Source organism: Tachypleus tridentatus, chromosome 13 (genome assembly GCF_004210375.1).
Source record: "Tachypleus tridentatus isolate NWPU-2018 chromosome 13, ASM421037v1, whole genome shotgun sequence".
NCBI lineage: Eukaryota > Metazoa > Arthropoda > Merostomata > Xiphosura > Limulidae > Tachypleus > Tachypleus tridentatus.
The window spans coordinates 170795343-170818315 of record NC_134837.1 but is presented as its reverse complement, the minus strand read 5'-3'; the positions used below and the strand labels follow the sequence as shown (position 1 = coordinate 170818315).

The 22973-nt window shown below is 31.6% G+C and overlaps 1 protein-coding gene across 5 annotated transcripts in view; it reads left to right on the top strand.

Annotated features, from left to right (window-relative positions):
- Positions 1–12855: 12855 nt before the first annotated feature.
- The window catches only part of LOC143236006 (uncharacterized), a 96530-nt gene continuing 86412 nt past the window's right edge, over positions 12856–22973 (top strand). For 2 of the 5 annotated variants that reach the window (XM_076474191.1, XM_076474189.1), the window contains exon 1: positions 12856–13105. Coding sequence is in view for 3 of the 5 variants with exons in the window: in XM_076474189.1 (XP_076330304.1) it covers positions 13016–13105 (90 nt within the window). In the remaining 2 variants the exon portion in view is untranslated. Of the gene's footprint in view, positions 13106–21288; positions 21557–22973 lie in introns of those variants that run through there. The other 3 variants (XM_076474190.1, XM_076474188.1, XM_076474193.1) reach the window with 2 other exon arrangements.

The window sequence follows — 22973 nt, the reverse complement described above, 5'->3', positions numbered from 1 at the left end:
GTTTTTGGACTTGTAATTGTTAGTGAGGATTGTAAAGCGAGTTTGGATTGTCCTCGATTTACTTCTTTTATGAAGGTACTACCAGGGCTGTTAACGAGAAGATGGTAGACTCGGAGTATTGCTTTTAATTGGGTTGATTTTTTTATTTATGTATATATATAAATCTACCAGCATGTTTCACGTGACAGAGCATCCGTGTCAGAGAACTAGTCTTATGTAAGTGTTATATATTGTCATTATAGTGGTGACGTTGCAGTCTGACGTAATCGCTGATCTTTCTGACATAGTTGATCCGTTGTTTTGCTCTGATCGTGATTTCTGTGTTTCAGGTTAGTTTTTGTCAAAAGAAAATCGATGAAATTATTTTTGTCACATAAAGTTTAAACTTAAGTGTTCTAGCTTTTCTATTATTTTAATTTAACCTCCGATAGAAGATAATGGTTTATGTGAGAATGGTGGAACTAGTGGACTACAAATATAAATTTTAACAGGGAAGAAATCACCAGAAATGAGTGAAAGACTTTTAAAATTCTTAATGCAAATTCTAAACACGAACTAATATAAATCTGAATAGACAAAGCTATCGTTTGATTCATTATAGATAATTTCAAACAGGTCTAAAAAATTCTTAAAGCCCATAACATTGAAGTTTCATAAATAAAACCGAATGATCAAACATATCATAACTAAAAATTTTAGTATAAACTTTATAAATTTTATTTCATCTAACTATTACAGATAATTTTAGTTGTTTAAGATTTCAGAATTTTACTAATTGAGTGTTTAGCAACGTTTTTTTAGTTATTCTGCATAACACAATATTTCATTTCATTAAAATTGTAACAATGTTCTGATAAATAATGTCTCTAATTTTTTATCATTTACTTTCTTTGTACGATGTGAAATTCAAGTAATTTCCTATGATAACGGGGAACTGGTGCCTTATCAGGAAAGCCCCTGCTACCAATGTTACCGTCGTAGGAACACCATCGTTTGTTCCTGATCAGATTACCATTATCGCTCTGACTTAGCCAGTATGTACATTCCTGTTATCCCCTCATGGTAAGTGTAACAATAAATGAATCTGAGTTTGTTTGTTTTTGTACAGTTACTGTATGATAACTAAAGATGTTCATACTTAGCTGTATTATAGTTCGGTAAAAATAATGTAATTCAATGTAGAGCTCGTGCAATAAACAGTTTACCGTAGCCCAAGTCAGATCGATGTTCGATATATTGTAGAGGGAAAACAATCAGGTTATTCTTTCTCTCACTTCTATGACTGAAAAATAATAATACTAGTTGACAGCACCGTATTATTAAATTAAAGCTAAAGCAAAACATTCAACTGGAAAACAACAAAAGATCCTTATCAAATTAAAAGTCTAGCTTATAACAAATACAATACGTATAAGTTCATACAGTTAAAAAAATTAGGACGTAACATAACTTGTGTTTACAAGTAAGTAGAATACTATTATCAAAAATCTGTTTGTATATGTGTTATATATGTATTTGTAACCTGGATCTTATTTTCATGTTGTTGTACTTAGAAACGCCCTTATTTTCATGTTGTTGTACTTAGAAACGCCCTTATTTTCATGTTGTTGTACTTAGAAACGCCCTTATTTTCATGTTGTTGTACTTAGAAACGCCGCTCTCAAATGAAACAAGTGAAAAATTCCTGCCCATCAACAACTCATGAAAACATCGAAGAAACACCATCGACAAGTTCATCAGTTTATAGAAAGCTATCACAGACAGTTTTAACGTTCCTTGAATTTACCGAGAATAAATTACAAGAACAAATAACAACCATAGGACCATCTACGGCTCATTTCCTAGATGATAGAGATGGACAACGAATAACAAAATGTATTTCAGGAGGCCCTACTATAGATATTGTTGCTTCAATAAAACATGAACTAATAGAAACATAAACACCAACTGGACCAAGTGCTCGCTCTTCTGATTCTATTGAAAATGAGCTTACAGAAAGCAAGATACATCGAATAGAGCAACTACAGTTACACCTGCTTTTACTCCGGACAATTTTACAAAACAAAACAAAATTGTGGATGGTTCAACTACCATTTTTCGTATGTCTAATCTGGATAGCTTAAGAGAAAACTAAAAAACAGCTAGTAGACTAGCTACAACTATTTATTCATCCGCTATAGATGATCCAACAGAAAACAAAGAAATTATCTAGTATATTAACTAAAACTATTTCTTCATCCATTGTGGCTAATCTAGCACACAAACAGGAAACTCCTTATGGACTCATTACAACCACTTCTTTATCTGCTGTAGATAATATTGTAGAAAATCAAGAAATGACAGAAGAATTAACATCGGTTCTTCCTAATTTTAGCACTTATGACCGAACAGAAAAATATGAAACGACAGATGTACAAAACGCGGCTTCTTTTCCTTCTATTATGGATGAAACAACAGAAGAACACGAAGTATTGGAAGGGGTAACTGAAGTTTCTAATGACTTTGTAGCTAACGTCTTACTGGAGAAGCATGTACTGACATGTGAACAAACTAAAGTATCATCTACATATAGATCATTCACGCATCATTCTGTCTCAGCGTCAGATGAGACGCCTACAGTTAATTTCAATTATTTTGTTAAGGACTTAACAGTTATTAATGAAACAGCTACAGCTTTTTCGCCTCTACCGTTGATGACTTAATACAAATATTAGAGGAGTCAACTCCATTGTATACTGTTCCAACTATTGCGAATGAATTCACGGGAAAATAGGATACAAGGGGTGCACTTTCTACAATTTCATCTACCTCTTCTATTGATAACGTTGCAGAAAGACAAGAAGTGACTAATATACCAGCTAATGCTCCGACTATCTTTACTCTTTATAATTTTATAAAAGGACATAAAACAACGCACGTGCTATCTACAACTCCAAGCATCTCTATTGGTGATGATTTACTTGTGAGACAAGAAACAACAGATATACCAGCTACAGTTCCAAACACCTCTACGGTTGATAACTTGACAGAAAGGCACGAAACGACAGATGTTCCGACTAGTGTATCAACTATCTTCACTGTTGATGGCTTGGCAGAAAGACAAGAAACGACGACGTACTATTTGTAATTTCAACCATTTCAACAGAGAGATAAAACACGACGGATGTACCATCTAATGTTCCATTTGCCTCTGCTTTTGGTAAAACGTAACAAAAACAAGAAATAAAGAATATACCAAATAATGCTCCAACTATATCTGCTCTTGATAAGTTAATAAAAAGACAAAAATGACACATATACCATCCGCAATTCCACCTGAAATACAAAAGACAGCGAAAGCATATACCACAGTTTTATCTGTATTTAATCTTTATGGCTTAGTAAAATAAAAGGAGATCCAGGCAGATCTGTTACAGCTTCTTCTGCTCATATGATTGAGGAATTAAGAGAAAGTCTGGGTTAGTTGGACAGAAGAACGAGGTATTCCTTGTTTACTGTAAATATCCAGGAAGATAAAGAGCCAACGTCTGAGTTTATAGTTATAGTTCCTTTTGCTTCTATATTGAATGACGAGACAGAAAAAAAAAAAAAAATCGAGAACCCCATGGAATTTAATTTTTTTCTAAATCGGATTACCTAAAAGTAAGAACAGAAAAGTGGGATATATCAACTGCAGTTTTTCTCACCTATAAAGTGAATGATTTAGCAGAAGGGCAAGAAACAAGAAGCGTACCAATTCCAAAAGCTTCTGCTTCTCACCCAGATGACCAAACAGTGAGAGAAGAAATGTTAGGCGTATCAAACACAATTTCTTTCAACCCTACAGCGAATGAGTTAACAGAAAAATAAGAAATGGCAAAGATTTCAACTACGATTAATTTGTAGAAGATAATTTAACACAACGACAAGAAGTAATAGCTTCACAAAAAGTTTCTTTTAGTTTATTGTGAATGATCAATTAAAAAGACAGGAACTTTCTAGCAGAAAAGCTAACAGGTAAACAAGAAATGACATATATGAACTATAGATCCTTCTCTTTCTACTTGAGATCATCTTATAAAAACACTTCAAAGAACGAATGAAACAGTTTCATTTCTTTCCAGTTTCACAGAAAATAAAAAATCCATCACTTGAAACAATCTTGGTTTCTCTTACTTTTAAAGTCGATGAACCAGCTGAAAACAAGTCAGCTGGAAGATGTTTGTTTGTTTTTTAATTTTTAAATTTCGCACAAATCTACTCGACGGCTATCTGTGCTAGCCGTCCCTAATTTAGCAGTGTAAGGTTAGAGGGAAGACAGCTAGTCATCACCACCCACTGCCAACTCTTGGGCTACTCTTTTTACCAACGAATAGTGGGACTGACCGTCAGATTATAAGGGGCGACTATATTTGGTATGACTGGGATTCAAACCTGCGACCCTCAGATTACGAGTTGAGTGCATTTGCTACCTGGCCATAGAACTATAGGTAAAATGCAGTTAGTAACAACGTTTTTTCACGTCGACACGGATGTTTTGTTTCTGGGATTAAGCACAATGCTACACAATGAGCTTTCTATGCTCTGCTTATCACGGGTATTGAAACCCGGTTTCTAGCAGTGTGAGTCCGCAGACATACCTCTGTGCTACGGGGGGCTTCAACAAGGAAGATGAGCTAGGGAGAAACCAGGAAAACGTTCAGGTATGGACTTGTTACATCTTGTTGTTATGGCCCTTCAGAAGAGCAAGAAGTTGAATTCACGATAAAAAGAGAAGAAAGATTGGAAATAAAGCCATAAACAGAAACAGAACCAAGTTTTTAGATAATAGTACTGATATAAAGAAAGACAATTATAAATAATTCAAACATAACCAAAGTGTTAATTTTTTACTTGAAAATAAACATTGTAATTCTGCCAAAATGTCATCGGAATATTTTGATGACTTATTCTTATCTTACAACAGAAATTACTGTTACCAGCAGAAACGACGCCCAACAGGCGACTGATTTTAACAGTAATTACTAATCGTAATAGTCATAACTCAATGAAAAGAATTAGAAAAATTGAATATTTTCCAAAAGAGAATTTACTTGGAAAGTATTGCATGAAAAAAGTTATCGGATTGTGCTGACATATTCTGGTATATACTAAAAGTGATACAATTTATTGCAAAATAACAGTTTTTTTTAAAAAGAAATCCATGTTCAGTACTCAATTTACAATAGCGTCAATAAAGATATAACCGTACCGTAACGTACAGTTCTCGTGAAATCCATGTTCTCGTTATGAGAAAAGTATTTTTATTTGAAGTTGTGTTCTGTGATAAAGAAATGGTTGTTGCAAATATCGTTGTTATTTTTATAACTGTTTGAATCTTGAATACCCCCCAAAAATTTTTTAATGAGTTTTTGTTTGCGGTATCATTCAGTAGATGGCGTAACATTGAATTTCTTTATTTCTGTTACTCATGTGTACACACACTACGTCAGTTATAGTAAGATTGGACATCTCTGTGATAATGAATTAGTTCGTGGCTAGAACCTAAAAGGAATCGAGTATATGTGTGAAATTATACGGGCTTAGCTAGTCCAAAAAAAAAAAAGAAATTGCTTAATTTATTCGTGATGTGAATGTAGTCTTTAAAGATGTATCTGTAAATGTTGGTTTTGAATCTCACTACCAAACTCAGAAAACCGTGGGAAATTGAAATATGTTGCAGTGTTTTAAGATTTTAAATGAATATAATATAAATATGATTGTGATAGTTATTAACGTTATTGTTGTATAACACTTCTATCTAAAATAAGCAAGAACTGGAAAATATGTCATTCGTTGGTCCGCAATGAATGGCATAAGTGTAGTCACTTTTTGGTTATATGTCTAAGAAAAAAAAAGAGTAGTATTATACAAGGCTAGAAAATGAGTATTGTGTTACTATTTAAAAGTATTTTAAACATTTATCTTGCAAAGAATTACAAAAGAAATACATAACATAATTAATATCCTTGGGAAAGAATAATTCTCATGTTTTCCAACCATTTTTAGTAATTAAAACTTTTCAATGAGATAATCGTCAATTTCTTCTGAATCAGCATAAATCAGAACAAATGGCGTCATAAAAATCACTATTAAACGAGTTAATACTTTACAGTATTTCCATACAGAGACCACTCCTGTATTTTGTATACACGAATAAAAAATATAACAAAGTTCCTTGAAGTACACTTGTAATATAATTTTTATTATTATATGCAAACAGTAAATTGTTTACATATGTACAAACATATTAGTTTAGTTATTGGTAAGCATAAAGCTGTACAATGAGCTGTCTGTGCTTTACTCAACACAGGTATCAAAACCCAATTTTTAGTGTTGTAATCTTCAGACTTACTAATGAGCCAGTGGAGAAGCTATTGTTTTGATAGGGTAGAATATCGAAATCAGACAGTGGCATTCTATAGCCGTATCTATCATTCAAAGTTATGGCATATTATTGCAACAAAATTCAATTATTATTAAAATTATAAAACCATCATACTATTTAACAATATTAGAACGACAAATTTATTGATTATGTTAACTTTTAATGTTTCTCTGTTCAGTGTAAAAAAAATTAAAATGTCATGAAAATTTTACCCTGCCTTTTGCTTTTGGGAAAAAAATATGAAAGGCGCAAATCTGAGTTTTCTAGGTTTAATTGCTTTTCTGTAACTTCGTACAGCTTGTATAAAGACAGTTTTATTCCGCGGTTATTTTAAATTAGTTTTTATTACTATAAAAGGATAGCATGTTTTTGCTTGTTAGTTTTTGAATGTGTATATTTTATTAGATTTTGATTTCGTTGTTTTGTTTAATTTCATGTACAAAATAGTTTATAGTCTTTGCATCTTATTTGACGTCATTATATGGAAAAGTTACCAAACTTCTTTTTTATTACATTGATGATGAGGTTGTTCTTTTTCAAATTTCTTTGTATAATACTTAATAAATGTATTACTTCACAATTTAACGGCACCCCGCTAGTGCAACGGTAAGTCTAAGGATTTATAACGCTCAAATCAGAGGTTCGATTCATCTCGGTAAGCTCAGCAGACAGCACGATGTGGCTTTGCTATAAGAAAACACACACAGACAATTTAACGGAAGAAGGTTTTAAACGATTGGAATGAAATGCTAGTGATTAATAAACACATGCAACTAGTCACAAAAAAAAGTTACCTGTGAACTAAGACAAAAAAATTACGTAACCAACCGTTAGATATTTAGTTACACTCTCAGTTTTAGAAGCCACAACAAATGAAGTAACTAACCATTAAACATTTTGTTACTCTTAGTTTTAGGCTAAAGCCACAAAAATTTACGTAACCAACCGTTAGATATTTCGTTACACTTTCAGTTTTAGAAGTCACCAAACAAATAAAATAAAATACTCCAGCATTCCTATTTGAAATTAGTGAAAATATCATTCGATTTGTATCACAATTTCTTACAAAAAAAAATAAAAAAGGATCTATGATGCGATGTCCCTTAGCCAATGGCGTCTTCACTCTAACACAATAATAATCCGATAAATAAAATAAGTGATGCTTAGGAATAGTAATGCTTTACTAATTTGACAAAATAATGTTATCCACTTATATCTACCCAAGAATTTTTGACGCCGCTTCTCTTGATGTAAAATAAATTCATATTATGTTTAAATAACTTGTGGTTTTTTTCTCTGCTATTTTACTTTTGTATTAAAATAAATTATGGATCAGAGACCACCAATAACTAAAATATATGTCAAACAAAGACATTTGATCTATTTAAAATAACGTTATTCATAATTAATTTAGAATTAGTTGCTAATAAATGTCTATTTGTGATAATTCGAAGAAGTAATGGTTTATTTGGAACTGATTGGTTTATTTTTATTCATTTATGATACTGAATACATGTAAGATAAATAAGTAACTTGGATAATGGAAATAAACTAAGCTAGAATTTCCCAACGTCGTGTCTTTCAAGCTCTTGAGGTTTTTTAGAGTGTGCTTTTGTGACTTTATTTCATTTTCTTAAGACCTCAAAGTTTTAAAAATACGCCTTATTGAATAAATAATTAATCTGCAAGGCCTCCAGCCCCCTTTCCTAGAAGTAGTAGGTTGTTCCTTTTAATGCTTTCTGCCAATTATAATTAGATTCTTTGTATTGAATTTTTGAAGAAAATTATCCGCTTTGGGGCAAATTCTTTATGGAGTCGCCTACTGTTGTTTAGGATTGCTAAGGTTCAATAGCAACCGTTATTTGAAATTATTTTGTCACTGTACGATATTGTATTAGGTTTGTTTACTGGGTGCATTATTACGTGTTTAAAGTTGACGCCGAACATGTTTTGAGAAGTATAAATTTTACAGTTGTAAGAAAATGAAAAATATACGTATTTTTGCTATTTTAAAATGACTTATTATCTGTGAAAACTAGCTGACGTTATTCCGGAAGTATTTGTATAGGCTTCGTCATCCGAAATCACCATGCTCAGAAATTCTTCGTCTCCTCTTTTTAAAGTTGAAAATTCATCTCCACATAACTAAAAATAAACAAGCAAAAAATTAACAATTTTTGTTTTACATTTCGCGCCAAGTTACACGAAGATTATCTGCGCTAGCCGTTTCTAATTTTGCAGTGTAAGATTAGAGGAAAGGCATCTAGTCATCATCACCCACCGCCAACTTTTGGGCTACTATAATTAAAATTTCACCAACGAATATCAGGCCCGGCATAACCAGGTGGATGAGGCACTCGACTCGTAATCTGAGGGTCGCAGGTTCGAATCCCTGTCATACCAAGCTATTAGTAGCCTAAGAGGTGATGGGTGGTGATGACTAGTTGCCTTCCCTTTAGTCTTACACTGCAAAATTAGGGACGGCCAGCGCATGTAGCCCTCGTGTAGCTTTGCACGAACTACAAACCAACAAATAGTGGGGTTGATCGTCACATTATAACGTCCCCAAGATTGAAAGAACGAACATGTTTGGTGTGATGTGGATTCAAAACCGCCACCCTCATTTGAACAATTCAAAATTAGGGACGGCAAACGCAGGTAACACTGTGGCAGTTTTGTGGGAACATCAGATAAAAAAAGCTAATAATTTAACAAATACGAAAAACATTTTATTAGAAGTATAATAGTAAAAAAAATGTTCCTACAACTTGTTAGCAGTAAGTTTACGGACTTACAACGCAAAAACCTAGAGCTTGATTTCTTGTGGTAAACAGAGCACAGTTTGCACAAGTTACTCATCTTGTAATTTTTTGTTGAAACTTTTAACTTTGTTATAAATTAATAACACACATATACGAAGCAAGTATATATTTTGGTACTAATATAAAACGAAAAAAAAGCACACGAAAACTTTGGTATGAATTATGTGTAAGTTGTCAAAAGATGCATATACTAAGCAAATCACGAATAATTATAACAAATAAAATCAAAGTAAGAAGCTTAACTATAAAAATTTAAATTATAAATTCGAAAAGTAACTTATATTCTTATGGACTAAACGACCACGCCAAAATCTCATAGGGCTTAGGCCTAGCTATCTTTTATTTTGAATTACTAATCAAAAGGCCCCCCGCTAGTATAGTGGTATATCTACGGATTTACGCTAAAGTCAGGGATTCGATTCCGCTCGGTGGGCTCAGCAGAAATCTCGATGTGGCTTTGAAATAAGAAAAAACACACACACTAATCAAAGGGACGACTAGCGGTTAGCAGCAACATCCGTCGCCAGAAAGGCTTTGTCCGGCTCTTTGAACCAAATAAGTAATTGACTATAACTCTTATAACGCACCCAGCACAAAATGTGTCAGTAGTATTACGTTTAGAGTCCCAGTCAGACCTAATAATCCGTAGTTCGATACGTTAGCCACTAGCATACATTCAGTCCTAAAATGTTGAAGACAGTAGCATTATAATGATGAATTATTTTTAAAAAATTTCTGGTCTTTTCTTTCTTTTTACTATTTCTTCTGATTGCATTTTAATTTATTGTAGTTGTTCAAAACAGAAACTTTTAGATTTTGGTTGTCCAGTATGGTACTTCTTAGATCTCAATGTCACTTATAAATATGCTTAACACATAGAGTTTTGAAACTTAGAAAAAGTGGCAGTTTGATGTATTTTTCAGTGTTAAAAAGCTCATTATATTTCTTCCTACATGTGTACAATGCCAATAATTTAATAAGTAAGTATAGCTAAATTACAAAGCATCAAGTTGTATATGTATATATAATACGTACAATGTGTGAAATGGGCAAAATTGAGCTATACGCTAGCCACAGAGATCACTAGAATTAAAATAATTACAAAAATAATAGGTTTTTTTAAATCGTATGTAATATTGTACCTACAAAAATAAGTGAATAGCCATTTTGAAGTTATTGTGCTTTGAAAAAAAACTCAGTTTTAGTTTTGTTTTACAAAATTCAGCTTAGCACTACACCAAATTTTTGGGAGTGTCTCCATTTAACATGCTATTTTTTTATCCTTTTTCTCCCCAGTAAAACAGCAGTATATCTACGGACTTATACTGCTAGAAATCAGATTTCGCTACTCGTACTGAGTAGATCACATATAGCCTTTCGTGTAGCTGTTCCTTGTGTATTTTATTATCATATTTTCCTTTGTTTTCTCGTTCAACATGCAATTTGTTTTTTACATTTATAAGAGCTATGTTCCTGTTTTAATTACATCTTTGAATTCTCATGGGAACACCGAAGCGCAATTTCCACTGCAAAAAGATTTCGAGCAACGAACTGAAGTCAGTTTTTCTCTCGCCCTTCTTTTTATGCGCTTTTTTTTTAATTCCATATTTCGATAACGACTCCTAAAGGCCAGTTAGAGCAGCTTCGAAACTTAAAAGTTCTTGGGTATGACTAGAAAGAGTAAAGAATGAATCTCTGTTTCTACTGACTAGCATGATGACTAGTGAATGTGACTGAATGTTTTGCGTTGATAGAAAAGTGCATTTTGACACCCATTCTTCACAAAGGTGGCATATTTTTGCTGTGCAGTACCATCTCTACACTAGCATGAGAATATGCAGAGTTTATATTCATATTTTTTTTTTTTTTTGCGTCGCGCTAAACATGCTCGTCCTCCCAGCCGTGGGGACGTATAATGTGACGGTCAATCCCACTTTTCGTTGGTAAAAGAGTAGCCCAAGAGTTGGCGGTGGGTGGTGATGACTAGCTGCCTTTCCTCTAGTCTTACACTGCTAAATTAGGGACGGCTAGCACAGATAGCCCTCGAGTAGCTTTGTGCGAAATTTCAAAAACAAACAAACAAACAAATTCATATTTTTCTAGAACTTCCAAACGTTTAACTTAATATTATAGTTGTAACCTGCAGTTACCCTAAAACCAAAAGAAAACTTTCATAAGATTAATTATTTCATGTCTTACACTGCTAAATTAGGGACGGCTAGCACAGATAGCCCTCGAGTAGCTTTGTGCGAAATTCCAAAACAAACAAACAAACAAACAATTATTTCATTTTTAATGCTATTTCATTAACAGAACAATATTAAGCTGGTCGAGCTTTTGTATATATTAAAGTATATATATGCTCCATCCGATCTGTCAATATATAACCATTTGTTACATACCAAATAACACTCCCTCTAGTTTCAACCGGTCTTTCTTCGGTTATGTACTGTAGGAAAATATTGCGATTAAGGTCTTTTCCTGATTTTGCAGACATAACTTTTTATGAGTTATCTCATTAAAAAACCCAAAGGATGTTTCTACTTTAGCTAATATGGACCATCGTGTTCTAGGGTTAATTTAATAACAAATTGTTACTTTTTTTCACTAACTCTGAAAGATGAATGGTTTTCAATCATGTAGTATCCTGTTTCTTTCATGCTGGAATCATGCCTTCCCTTGCTTTGGCGATATGATTCAACATTACATATAATTCTTTTTATTTTTAATACGCTGAAAAATTTATGCTTTGCAAGCTTTTGTGGTCGATCGTGGAATAGGATAGCCTGCAACGTAACATTCCTGGAAAGGATAACTTTTAGGGGACATAAATATTTGCAATAACCACATTTCACGCAAATTACAACTAGTAGGTTAAGGCTTTTGACCTATTTAGTCACCATTTACCGGAAAGGCGAAGGATAAGGTAACTAGATATCCAAGTTGTTACTATAGTAGCGAATAACTTTCCTTTCTTACTGGCCCGGCATGGCCAAGTGGGTTAAGGCATTTGACTCGTAATTTGAGGGTCACAGGTTTGAATCCATGTCGTATCAAACATGCTCGCCCTTTCAGCCGTGGGGATGTTATAAAGTTACGATCAATCCCACTATTCGTTGGTAAAAGAGTAGCCCAAGAGTTGGCGGTGGGCGGTGATGACTAGCTGCCTTCCCTCTAGTCTTACACTGCTGAATTAGGAACGGCTATCGCAGATAGCTCTTGAGTTGCTTTGCGCGAAATTCCAAACAAATAATCCTTTCCTACTAAGTTTTAGTCAAAATGACAGTTCAAGTCCATATAAGTATCAATTTCACAATAGATGGCAGCACAAGCAAGAAAACTTGATATTGCGGGGAAAAAACCTTAACGAGAATACATTTTTATGCGATTTTATAAAATTGATTTATTTTCATATTTGTATCTGTCATTCCCATATAGTAAACTTATTTTCAAATGATGTAGGTAAGGAAAAAGAACTATCCAGGAAGGAATTTAGAAACAAAGAATAAAATTAAAAAATATGATTTCAAGATGTATAGATTATAGTGGTTACCTAGCAACTTAGACATCCTGTTAGGTCATGCGGAAGTCGCAACATCAACGCATGCGCATTTGGGATGTCAGTGTCTGAGAGTAAAATGGCGAATCAGAAAGAAGGCAGTATTAAATGACTGCTCAACAGTGAACGTTTTACTACAATTGAAAACCAAATATCTTACTTTGTTATGAATGTTTTCAATTTTATAAGTACACACGTTTATTATTAAATAGGGAATAGTATCATAAAATGACACTGGTTACTGTTCAAAGGTCTCCAAGTTCCCAATCTCAAGCTCGGAGTGAATGTGATGATAATGAAAGCGAAAAAGAAGAAACGGTATGTGAATTATGATTTCACTTGTGACACGACTTGCAAATTAACATATGTTTTAATTTTCGTAATCAAATTAATATACTGTGGCGTTTTACACCTATACAAACATTTTATAAGAATAAAATTACAACTGTTTAGAAGTTGAAATGTTTTTATTGTTTTTACGCTGTACAGAAAATTGCAATTACAACTTACAAGTGATAAAAGAAATGCTGTAGTAGTAATAATATTACTACCGATTACTAGTAATAATAATAATGCAAGATCAAATACTGTAATCCGTTAACACTTATCAAAATAGTGTTTTTCCAATAATGTGACTATTGGAGTATTACCTAATTAAGTAAACCTAAATATCTAAACGTATTTGTAAATTGTATATTAAACTTTAAAGCATGATAATCTTTGACCATGAAAAAATAACATCTATAGAGTGAACTAATTCAATTTCTTTAAGTACAAGTTGTGTTGCAACACAAGGTTTCCAATTTTTACAGTGATATTAAAATAATTCAAGATCGAAAGTCCCTGAATTTTATTGTTAGCAGTGTTTTTTTTATTCCTTTCATCATTTAGATCTGTACCAATGTTAAGTTTTGAACATAAATTTGAAACTATTCTGAAATGCAGGCCTAGAATTTTGTTAATACATTTGAAATAAAGTTTTATAAGATTTTATCTTTAAGTAGTTACTGACACTTTTCATATGTATTTGCTCAAATTTTGTTCCTGATTGAATTAGAAATTTATGAATGAGTTTATAAAAGTTATACATGTGCCTAGAAATATTTTAAGTAATTTATTATTAATATAGGTTATAAGTTTATGTTATTTGTATTACAAACATTAAAATAAAATTGGAGAAAATTTTGGATTTTAACACATATCTACTACAATGGATAAAATCTTTCTGGTTTTTGAAAAAATAGATGGGGGAAAATAGTAAATTTCAGGCTTATAAATTTGAATTTGTATTTACACATAAAGTTGGAATTTATAAGTACAATTATTGTCAGAGATATTTTTCTATTTTTACAATATTTTAAAACTAGTTTTCACATTCAACACTGTTGATAAATTTCAACATGACTTTAGAAAAGTACTTACTTGTCTTGATAGTTTGTTTGAGTATGGTATCTATGTAGTTTCTACTTTTTTGTTAGTCTTAAGAGTCAATATTGTGTTTAAGATGTGAACATATAACTACTTCATGGTATAACTAAATTATTTGCAATTGAAGTTGAAGAAGTTTAATGTGTTGTGTGTGTGAGAAGGCATTGCAAATAATTTTTTTTTGTTTTATGACATACAAGTCTAAAAATAATAATAATATGAAATATTTTAGTATTAATTATATTTAATTCAGTAATTTGTATTTTAAAATTCCTTGTTACATTGACATACAGTGTCACATCTTGTAAACTGTTTTAGTTCACATTATATTTCATTCAGATCTGTAGCATAGCATGCATTATATATTAGCATATTCATTATTATTTTGTATGTAATTTCTAGATATGAGAGGTTGTTAAATTAAAGGGATATCTGTATCCTGAACTTTGAAAGGTATTCTGCTTTATGAAAATAAAAGAAATGCTTTTGGTGAAATGCCTCCAACCAAGTATAAACCAACATCATGGCTCAGTCCTTTCTGTTTTTAAGAATGGACTAGTCTGACACTTCAGACTAACAATATATAACTAGTTCATTAACTTTGATAACTGAATTAATATTGTTAAATTTATTTATAATTCTTAATTCATTTACTCTGGTAATGTTAATTGGTACTTAAACCCCCATACTGACACTTACATGGTAAGCCTTTTAACATTTTAGATTTATTATCCAGTATATTATATTTTATATTATTGCTTTTCTTTGTATATCTCATTCGTACACATTGATTTTATTTCAACAGCTATGTTCATTCTAATGAAGCATGATTTTCTGTTAATTCAACTGATGTGTGTGTATTTTTATTTCACAAGTTTGTAGTATTTCAAAAGTCTTCATTTATATTTTCATATATTTGGAAGGTAAGGTTTCTTTTTACATGGTTGCCTGATGATAATTAGTGAAACATAATAAATAAACTTATTTTATTTGAAATCTGCTTCGTTTAATATTCAGACGTGACTTTTGAAAGAAGGGTTTATTTAGTCATGCATTCTAATTTTTAAATTGTATTTTTGGATGTGGAGATGATTAATCTTGTTCATCTTTACTTTTAAAAAGTCTTTGTTAACCCAGTGTACCCAGGTGGTGGTTAAAGTGCAGATGTCACAACCTTTTATAGTGTTATTCAACGTGGTATTATTTATGCCAGTTATCAGTTATTAGTTTCACCTCTCTGCTGATTTTGTGAAAGTTCATGGTACAAGAAAGTATATACCAGGTAAGGTAAACAGAGATAATGAAACAAACTATAGATATGCATATCTGAAGCTCTAGATATTATGATAATGCAGTATGTAAACTGTGCAATGGATGAAAGTTCTGAGCCAGACTGAAATTGTCAATTCACAGACATATCTTGAGTACACATACTTTACAACACATCCATTTGTGTACAACACACTCCTATGTCTTATTAAAAGTTTGCTATATGTTGTGTAAAGACACACAGTGAATTCAGAATTACAGTCAGCAATTCTCCAATTTGAGGATGGTCTAGTGGAAGAATTCCATGCACTTTCAGCTTAGGTGCTTCACAAAATCTTGAAGTTTTTTTTTTTTTAAATGGAATTGATAGAAAACATAAAGTGAGAAGCATGTATAAAATTATTTTTATGACAGAAAACAAAGGTATTTATGTGAATTGAGGTTTTACAGGAGTCTGTTTTGGGACCTTTGTTGTGTATGTCAATGATTTGAATGTATATTTTTATTCAGTATATCAGTTTTATTGACATTATATACAAATGTTATTAGTAAGAATGAATATACTGTGTGGAACATGAGTATTCATAAAATTGAAATGTTTAGAAGTAGGCACTGAGTAAGTCAACTTGTTTCAAAAAGTTACATTTGGTAAAAAGATGTACCCAATAAAAATATGGGTCTATTAGTATTAAAGCAGTTCCATTTTTGTCTGGGCATGTTGCTAATATTTGAGATAAAAACACAATAGGAATCCTGTCAAATCCTGTTTCATTGCTCATTCAGTGAAATACCAAACTCTTTGATGTTCAGTTGAGGATTAAGCTGTTGATGCATTGCATCTAAAGACTTGTATCAGAATGTCTTTTTGCCAAACCATAACTTCTGTGGCTTCATGTTGAAGGTAATCCATCACAATCCTATCAGTAACTTGCACCATGACAACTTCTCAAAGTGATACAACTAAATTAAATACCATGCCGATACATGTACATCTTCGGTCATTACATTCATCCTTTAAATAGTGTATTTATATCCATTCATGCCAGTGCTTTTTTATGTTACACATGCAACTTAATTACTTCTGAAACAGTTATAATCAGTAATTTTACTAGATCGTTGTTCTCTTTTGATGTTTCCAAATAAAAAAATATCAATCCTTATGTGTCTGATAAAACTTTGAGTTATCTGTGAAGAACTCGAGTACTCACTGATGTTACTGACCATTCTTATGATCTAATCAGAAGTTCAAATGTACTATTTTAACAACTATGGGATAAAGGATGTCTTCTTAATTTTAATCTGGATTTTTGAAGTCTGTTTCCTTACCATTTGTGACTGATACTCAGTTTAGTTGTTTTTGTTACCTTGGATTAGCAGTGCTTAATTGTTTTGCTATATGGATAGCATGAGTTAGAAGTTAGTAGAATTTGTGAATAGAATAAAAGTTGGGCTTATTAATTTAATATTCTCACATGGTATGGCTTTTAAAAAGAAAAACTTGTAATGATAAAAGGTCAGATTGCAATACTGCACTTACCTCCTTTCACAAGATTACCTATTTCCACTAAGTGCAGCAATTTACTTTACACAAGTCACAAGCCTTTCACTCCTCCCATTGGAATTTCAAGATTCTAACATGTCTTGTGCAAATCATCACATGTCACATTCTCACTGATATAGCCTTTATGTGCTCATGTAATGCATGTGGCTCCCTCTACCAAACTATCACTTCTTGTTTGTTAGCATTTGAGTTTGGACATGCTCTTTTGTGTGCTTAATGCTTCATATTTAACTTTGTTTTCCTCACAAAGTGATTATTTTTTACTTCATTTGCTTTTATTCAACCTAATTCCTCTATTAGTATTTACTATGTTAATTATCTTAGCCATTTTATTTCTGCACTCGACTTTGGTGTATCTTTTCTGTGCTATGAATTCCAAAGTTAACATTACCATTTCAGGGGATAACCAATGATCAGCATCTTTTCTCAGGTCTCAGATACAAGTGGTCTGACAGTGGATATATATGTTTTTATACATTGGGAAATTGAATGTTATGTGAGGCTTCTCTTCATTTGGCTGAGGCTGTGCAGGTTCATAAGGACATTGGTCATCTTTTTCAATCTCCAGAGATTGCTGTTCCATACCATTCATAACTTCAAGAGTCTTATAGGCCTAATTCAGTCTTTATGGATTTTGTCTCAGGTTTGTGATGTTTTATCTCTCTCATCTATTTCCATTCACCTCATCCTTCCTTATTGCATGAACAATCTTTCCAACACATTTTGGTCTTTTTTTCCTCCTCCTCTCTGATATTCAAGTTCATGCTGATCAGTTTACATTGTAATTAAGTGAGGAGGTTTGCCTGCAGTTTCTCCTAAGGATTTCTGATCAGTTGCCTTTTCTTACCATTGTGCAAACCTTCCATTTTTAGATCAGCAGTTATTAGGTTCCTTGTTACCTATTTGGGAGGGTGGTTCTCAAATGAAATATTAGAGTTACCAATTCCAAATATTCTCACCTGTATCTTACTTTTATCAACTTTTCACAGTATCTTTCTTCCATACACTTCCTGTCTGAGGCCCTCTGCAGAAAACCCCTGAAGGTTTGAATGAGACATATAGGCTACAATATTTGTTTGGATGGACTGTTGGCAGACTAACTTCTCCTGAGACTCAGTAGTTTCTGGGACTGTTTAAAGACACAGCATCCCAGAAATGGGGTCATATGTAAATACCTGAGATATGTCAAGGGTAAATGGACAATATGGGCCAATAACATCAATATATTTTGTACAGTTAAACTTTGGATACTTGTAAAACTATCTTACAAAGTTTTGAAAACCAGGTACTCTTTGTGCACATAAAAAAATCTCTTTTGGTATTGCAATATCATGAAAATTTAGAAATATCTTTTTTATATGTTACTGAGATAATACATTACTGGTATTATTGATGGAGTTTAGTTTTCAGTTTTAGATTTAGGAGTATCAGGTTATGAGTAGTTCTACAAAGAAAAGAGTCCAACTACTTTGGAACACAGAAGAATACTATATTAGTTTAAATAAATGAATTTTTAGCAGTATTTTCTGACTTAAAAATTATAAACAAAAATGCACACATCATTAGAAATCTAAGTTTGTGTGTTCTTTATATGTTTATATTTTATATAGTTCAAAATTTCAAACTAAGACACTTATTAGTTGCAAATTGTGTAACACATTGTTACACATTATTATAATCTATACATTAATGTTCTGTAAATTTATTTTCTTTCCAAAGATGACTTTTGACAAGTACAAGTTTAATATGAATGAGTAATTAATAATATACACTAGTATGTGTGTATAATATATTTCAGTCTAAGAGCTGAATAATTTAACCACTGTTACATGTATGGGTTTCTTTCTTGTAATAATACACAACAGACATTGTTTTATATTGCTGTCCCAAATTACAAGATATTCATCACTCTCAGTTTTCATTGTATAAATAAGAGAAAAGGAATAGTTAAATTAAAAGTATAATCAAAATGACTCAAAAGCAAGTACTGAAGTACAAGTAAGGAAAGTATCACATATTCAAAATGTTTCTTCACTATTTAAACTAGATGAGTTTCCAGTTTATTATGTTGCATATTACAGTTTCAAATTGCCTGAAATTTTAATTTAGAAATTAATTGAATGCTGATATGTATCAAATTTGTGATTTTTTCAACAAGACTGATACACACAATTTCTTTCTTATCACATTTAATATGCAAACAACAATACAATTTATAACAACAATTATCACAAATAATGATTTATATAAAAAAGGTTTACAAACTTGCAAACAATACTGAGTTTTCTGTCTGGTCTGCAACTGAATTTTTTATCGATAGCTCATGATGGATGAATTAATTGTATGTTGATACATAGGTACAGTTCACTTGATAGGAAGCTAGCTAGCTTCTTTATGTGTGAGCTTTTTCACTGACTTAAATATTTAATGTCTGAAGTTAAATGGTTTATAAAATTCTTAATCTATAAATGTTCCTGGTCATATGTTTGTGGTTTTTGAATTAATAAATGTTAATCACAGTTATTGCTTCCAAAGTTTATAATATGCTAACTGTAGCAAACCAATAATATTCTGAACACTGTAACTTGGTGCATTGATTTATAAAATTTAGACAAGGTTTTCAAAACTGCAGTTAGTAATAATGTAAAACATATATTGTTGATTCTTACATTCAAGAATCTTCTATAGATTAAATTGAGAAAATAGTCAAGGCCTTCGCAACACACATTTAACAATACAAGTTACATGCATTTCTAAGTGTATATATATATATAAACTGAAACAAACATTGATATTAAAATAAGTATGTTAAATCCATTACAACTTATATACGGTGGATATAGATAACATAGAACATTGTAATGTAATCAAATTTATTGAAAACTACTAAATTATCCTTTACACACAAAATAATTTCTTAAAAAGGTATGAAGAATTTTCTTTACAATTATAGACCATAATTACAGTAATAATAATTAAACATTTAAGAATAATTATGAAATATGTTTTGATCTAAAGGAATAAATTTAATCAGTAATTATTACTCCTGAAAGCAAACTTATTATCATTCCAAATGTTATCACCTTTCACTGTTTTTTATGGCTTAACGTCATCAGATTTTTAAGTCTGTACAAAACTTTTAAGTTCTCTTTCAGTTAGTTTGTGGTATGTACTATCTCAGTAGTTAAAAAAACGCCTGTAAAGATTTATTATTGTCTTCTTTGTTACTTGTTGAAACACTAATGTTAGTTTGTTTTATAGGTTAGATGTGTAACTAAAGATAAAAAAATTCTATTATCTGAATGTGAGTCTTTATGAGAGTTCTTTGTGCTCACATTTCTTCATTAACCCCTTTCCACAATAGAAGTTTTTTCCCTGAGAGTTAACTTGTTTTTAGTTATTAACCTTGTTACAATGTTGCAGCTTGAAAGTCATGAAAGTGGGTTGTTTGTTATCACACACAATCTTTTGCTTTGTGCTGCCATATTTATTTATTTTTTAGTAACACTGAAAAATAAAGGACTCAGAATGGAGTCTCAAATCCCATATTAAAATCAAGAAAAACAGCAAAAGTTATATTAAACCTGAGCCACATAGGCTATAGTTTGAAATATGTATGTGTTGAAATTTAAATCCCACCTAAGACAAATAGTTTTTAATGTTTTAAATGTAAGGTTTTTTTTTTTTTTTTTCAATCATCCTGTAGTATCGAGTGTAGGTAAACTCAAATTTCTTATCAAAAGTCATATAAATATGGTTGTCATGTGAAGATTCAGTACACAGAATCATTTGAAGTAACTTCCAAATTACTTTAGAATAGAAAAAAACAAATGTCTCGTTCTTGATAAAATGCTTATTGTTTTATATTTGAGTAGTTTTGAAAGTTTACAAATTAAGAATTTTTCATTAAGCTCCTTCAAAAGTACCTGAAGTTAAGGTTTAATCATTGCACGCTCTTTGTTCTGATAGGAGAGCATTTATAGACTTTGACAGTTTAGGCAGATTTAATAAAACACATGTATCTAACAATATAGATACACATTACAGTTAGAACAATAATTTGCCCAGCCTGGAGGAGGGGTGAGTAGTGAGTTGGATTCTAATTTAACGCCTAAACCATAGTCAGTTAAGCATATGTGAATCAGTTCATTTCCTATGTTGCATGTGGTTCGTTTTCAGTTACTCTGCCGTCATGCTGTCTGTTCTACTCTGGTTTAAGCTCGTAACGTTCTTTGGCTTTGAGAAACGTGGGGCGTGTTCATCGTTTGGTTCTCTACCGTTGTTAATCGGATTAGTGCACTTGTTGGGATTGTAAGAGGAACCTTGTATAGTTTAGGCATGAATAAATGACATAATCTATATTTTTTGTCCGTCATAGTGTGTTAACAATGGTATTTATTTTAACACCGAAACAGTTAATGTTTGACATTTGTACGTCAACATTTGGCCATTATAAAAAGAATCGCAATCACCTCCGTGAACTGAAAAGAAAATCAAACCCTGTTGAAAGCGTAAGTTTCTTTTATTATTTAAATAATTTACTAATTTATTATGTCATCCACAGAAAAATACGAGTATTAAATTACATGTATGGACCATTTAGAAAATTAGGTAGTTATTTGTTGTAACCGTTTTTTTTTTATTATGCTTGGAAGTGACATTGTTTTGTACGCGTAAAGCTTTAAATATGTCAAATATTTTCCGTCAAGCTTTATTTGATGTCTTTGTTCGTGCTAACTTAACATCCTTTCTGAAACCTCATCTTGCAACAAGGGATAAAGTATACATTCCGTAGTTTTAGTACTTCTAGCTGTAGTTAGGTTAGTTAGTCTGGTCGAGTTCGTGTGCCTGGCTTTTTGCGCATGTGTTGATTTAGAAAGGTTATAAATGTGTTTTTTCATGGCATATTTATCTCGTCTGTTTGCGCTTTTTGTCTTTTGTTTTCAATAGTTAAAACAAGTTTTCGTAATTGATATATTTTCCTGCAGAAATTAGGAGTAATAAACAAGACATTCGTCATTATGATAGATTAACTCTTATTTTAATCAAAATAACATTACGTAATATATTTGACAATTTTCAACAGTGCGTGAAAAATAAATTGGATAAAAGTGTTTTGAAGTACTGTTTAAGATAAGCCATTGTTTTAATAGGCTGTTTATATGGATGTGTATCTCGAAATTTGTGTTTTATATATGTTGAAGGAAAATAATTTTTTTTTGTGTAATCCACTTTATAATTTGTGCTTCGGTGTTGGATGTTTGTATTGTGGCTTCGATGTTGTTGTTTTTTTCTGTCTGATGAATTTAATTTATATTTAATTTACATATATATATATATGAACGAAGATGACGTCCATTTTAAGACAAAAATTGTAATACACATATACATATATGCGTGTCCTATCTTTTTGAATAATTCATATTACTGTGTGTAGTAGTGTATAAACCACAGCTTTGAAATTGTCATGTATACACCTACTTGTTGCACGTGACAAACAGCTGCTTATGAAGTTAGTGCGTTCTTTCATATTTTATTAAGGATAAATATTTTTATATACGTTTATATTTTTCTTAACTGTTGAAGAAAAAAAAACATCCTGCGTTGATAGCTTCCGACAATTTTCCACATTTGTGGTACAAAATTACATATTAATTGAAATGTTTGCCGAAACTCCGAATTCCCCCTAATATGATTAAAAGTATTTATTTGCTTTTCTTCTATCGTTTCACAGAATAAATAAGGCGTATTCTTACGTAATATTCGAAAAATAGGTGAGTAAAGTAAGCAGCAGTGCGTAAACGCTTACAATCTTTGTGCTGAGTTAATTCGTTAACCAGATAGAATTAGAGTAGAACAACATTTGAATGCATTTAAAACTGTCAGTCACGTTGGTTGATAACTAGGTGAATGTTCAGTCTTAGAATC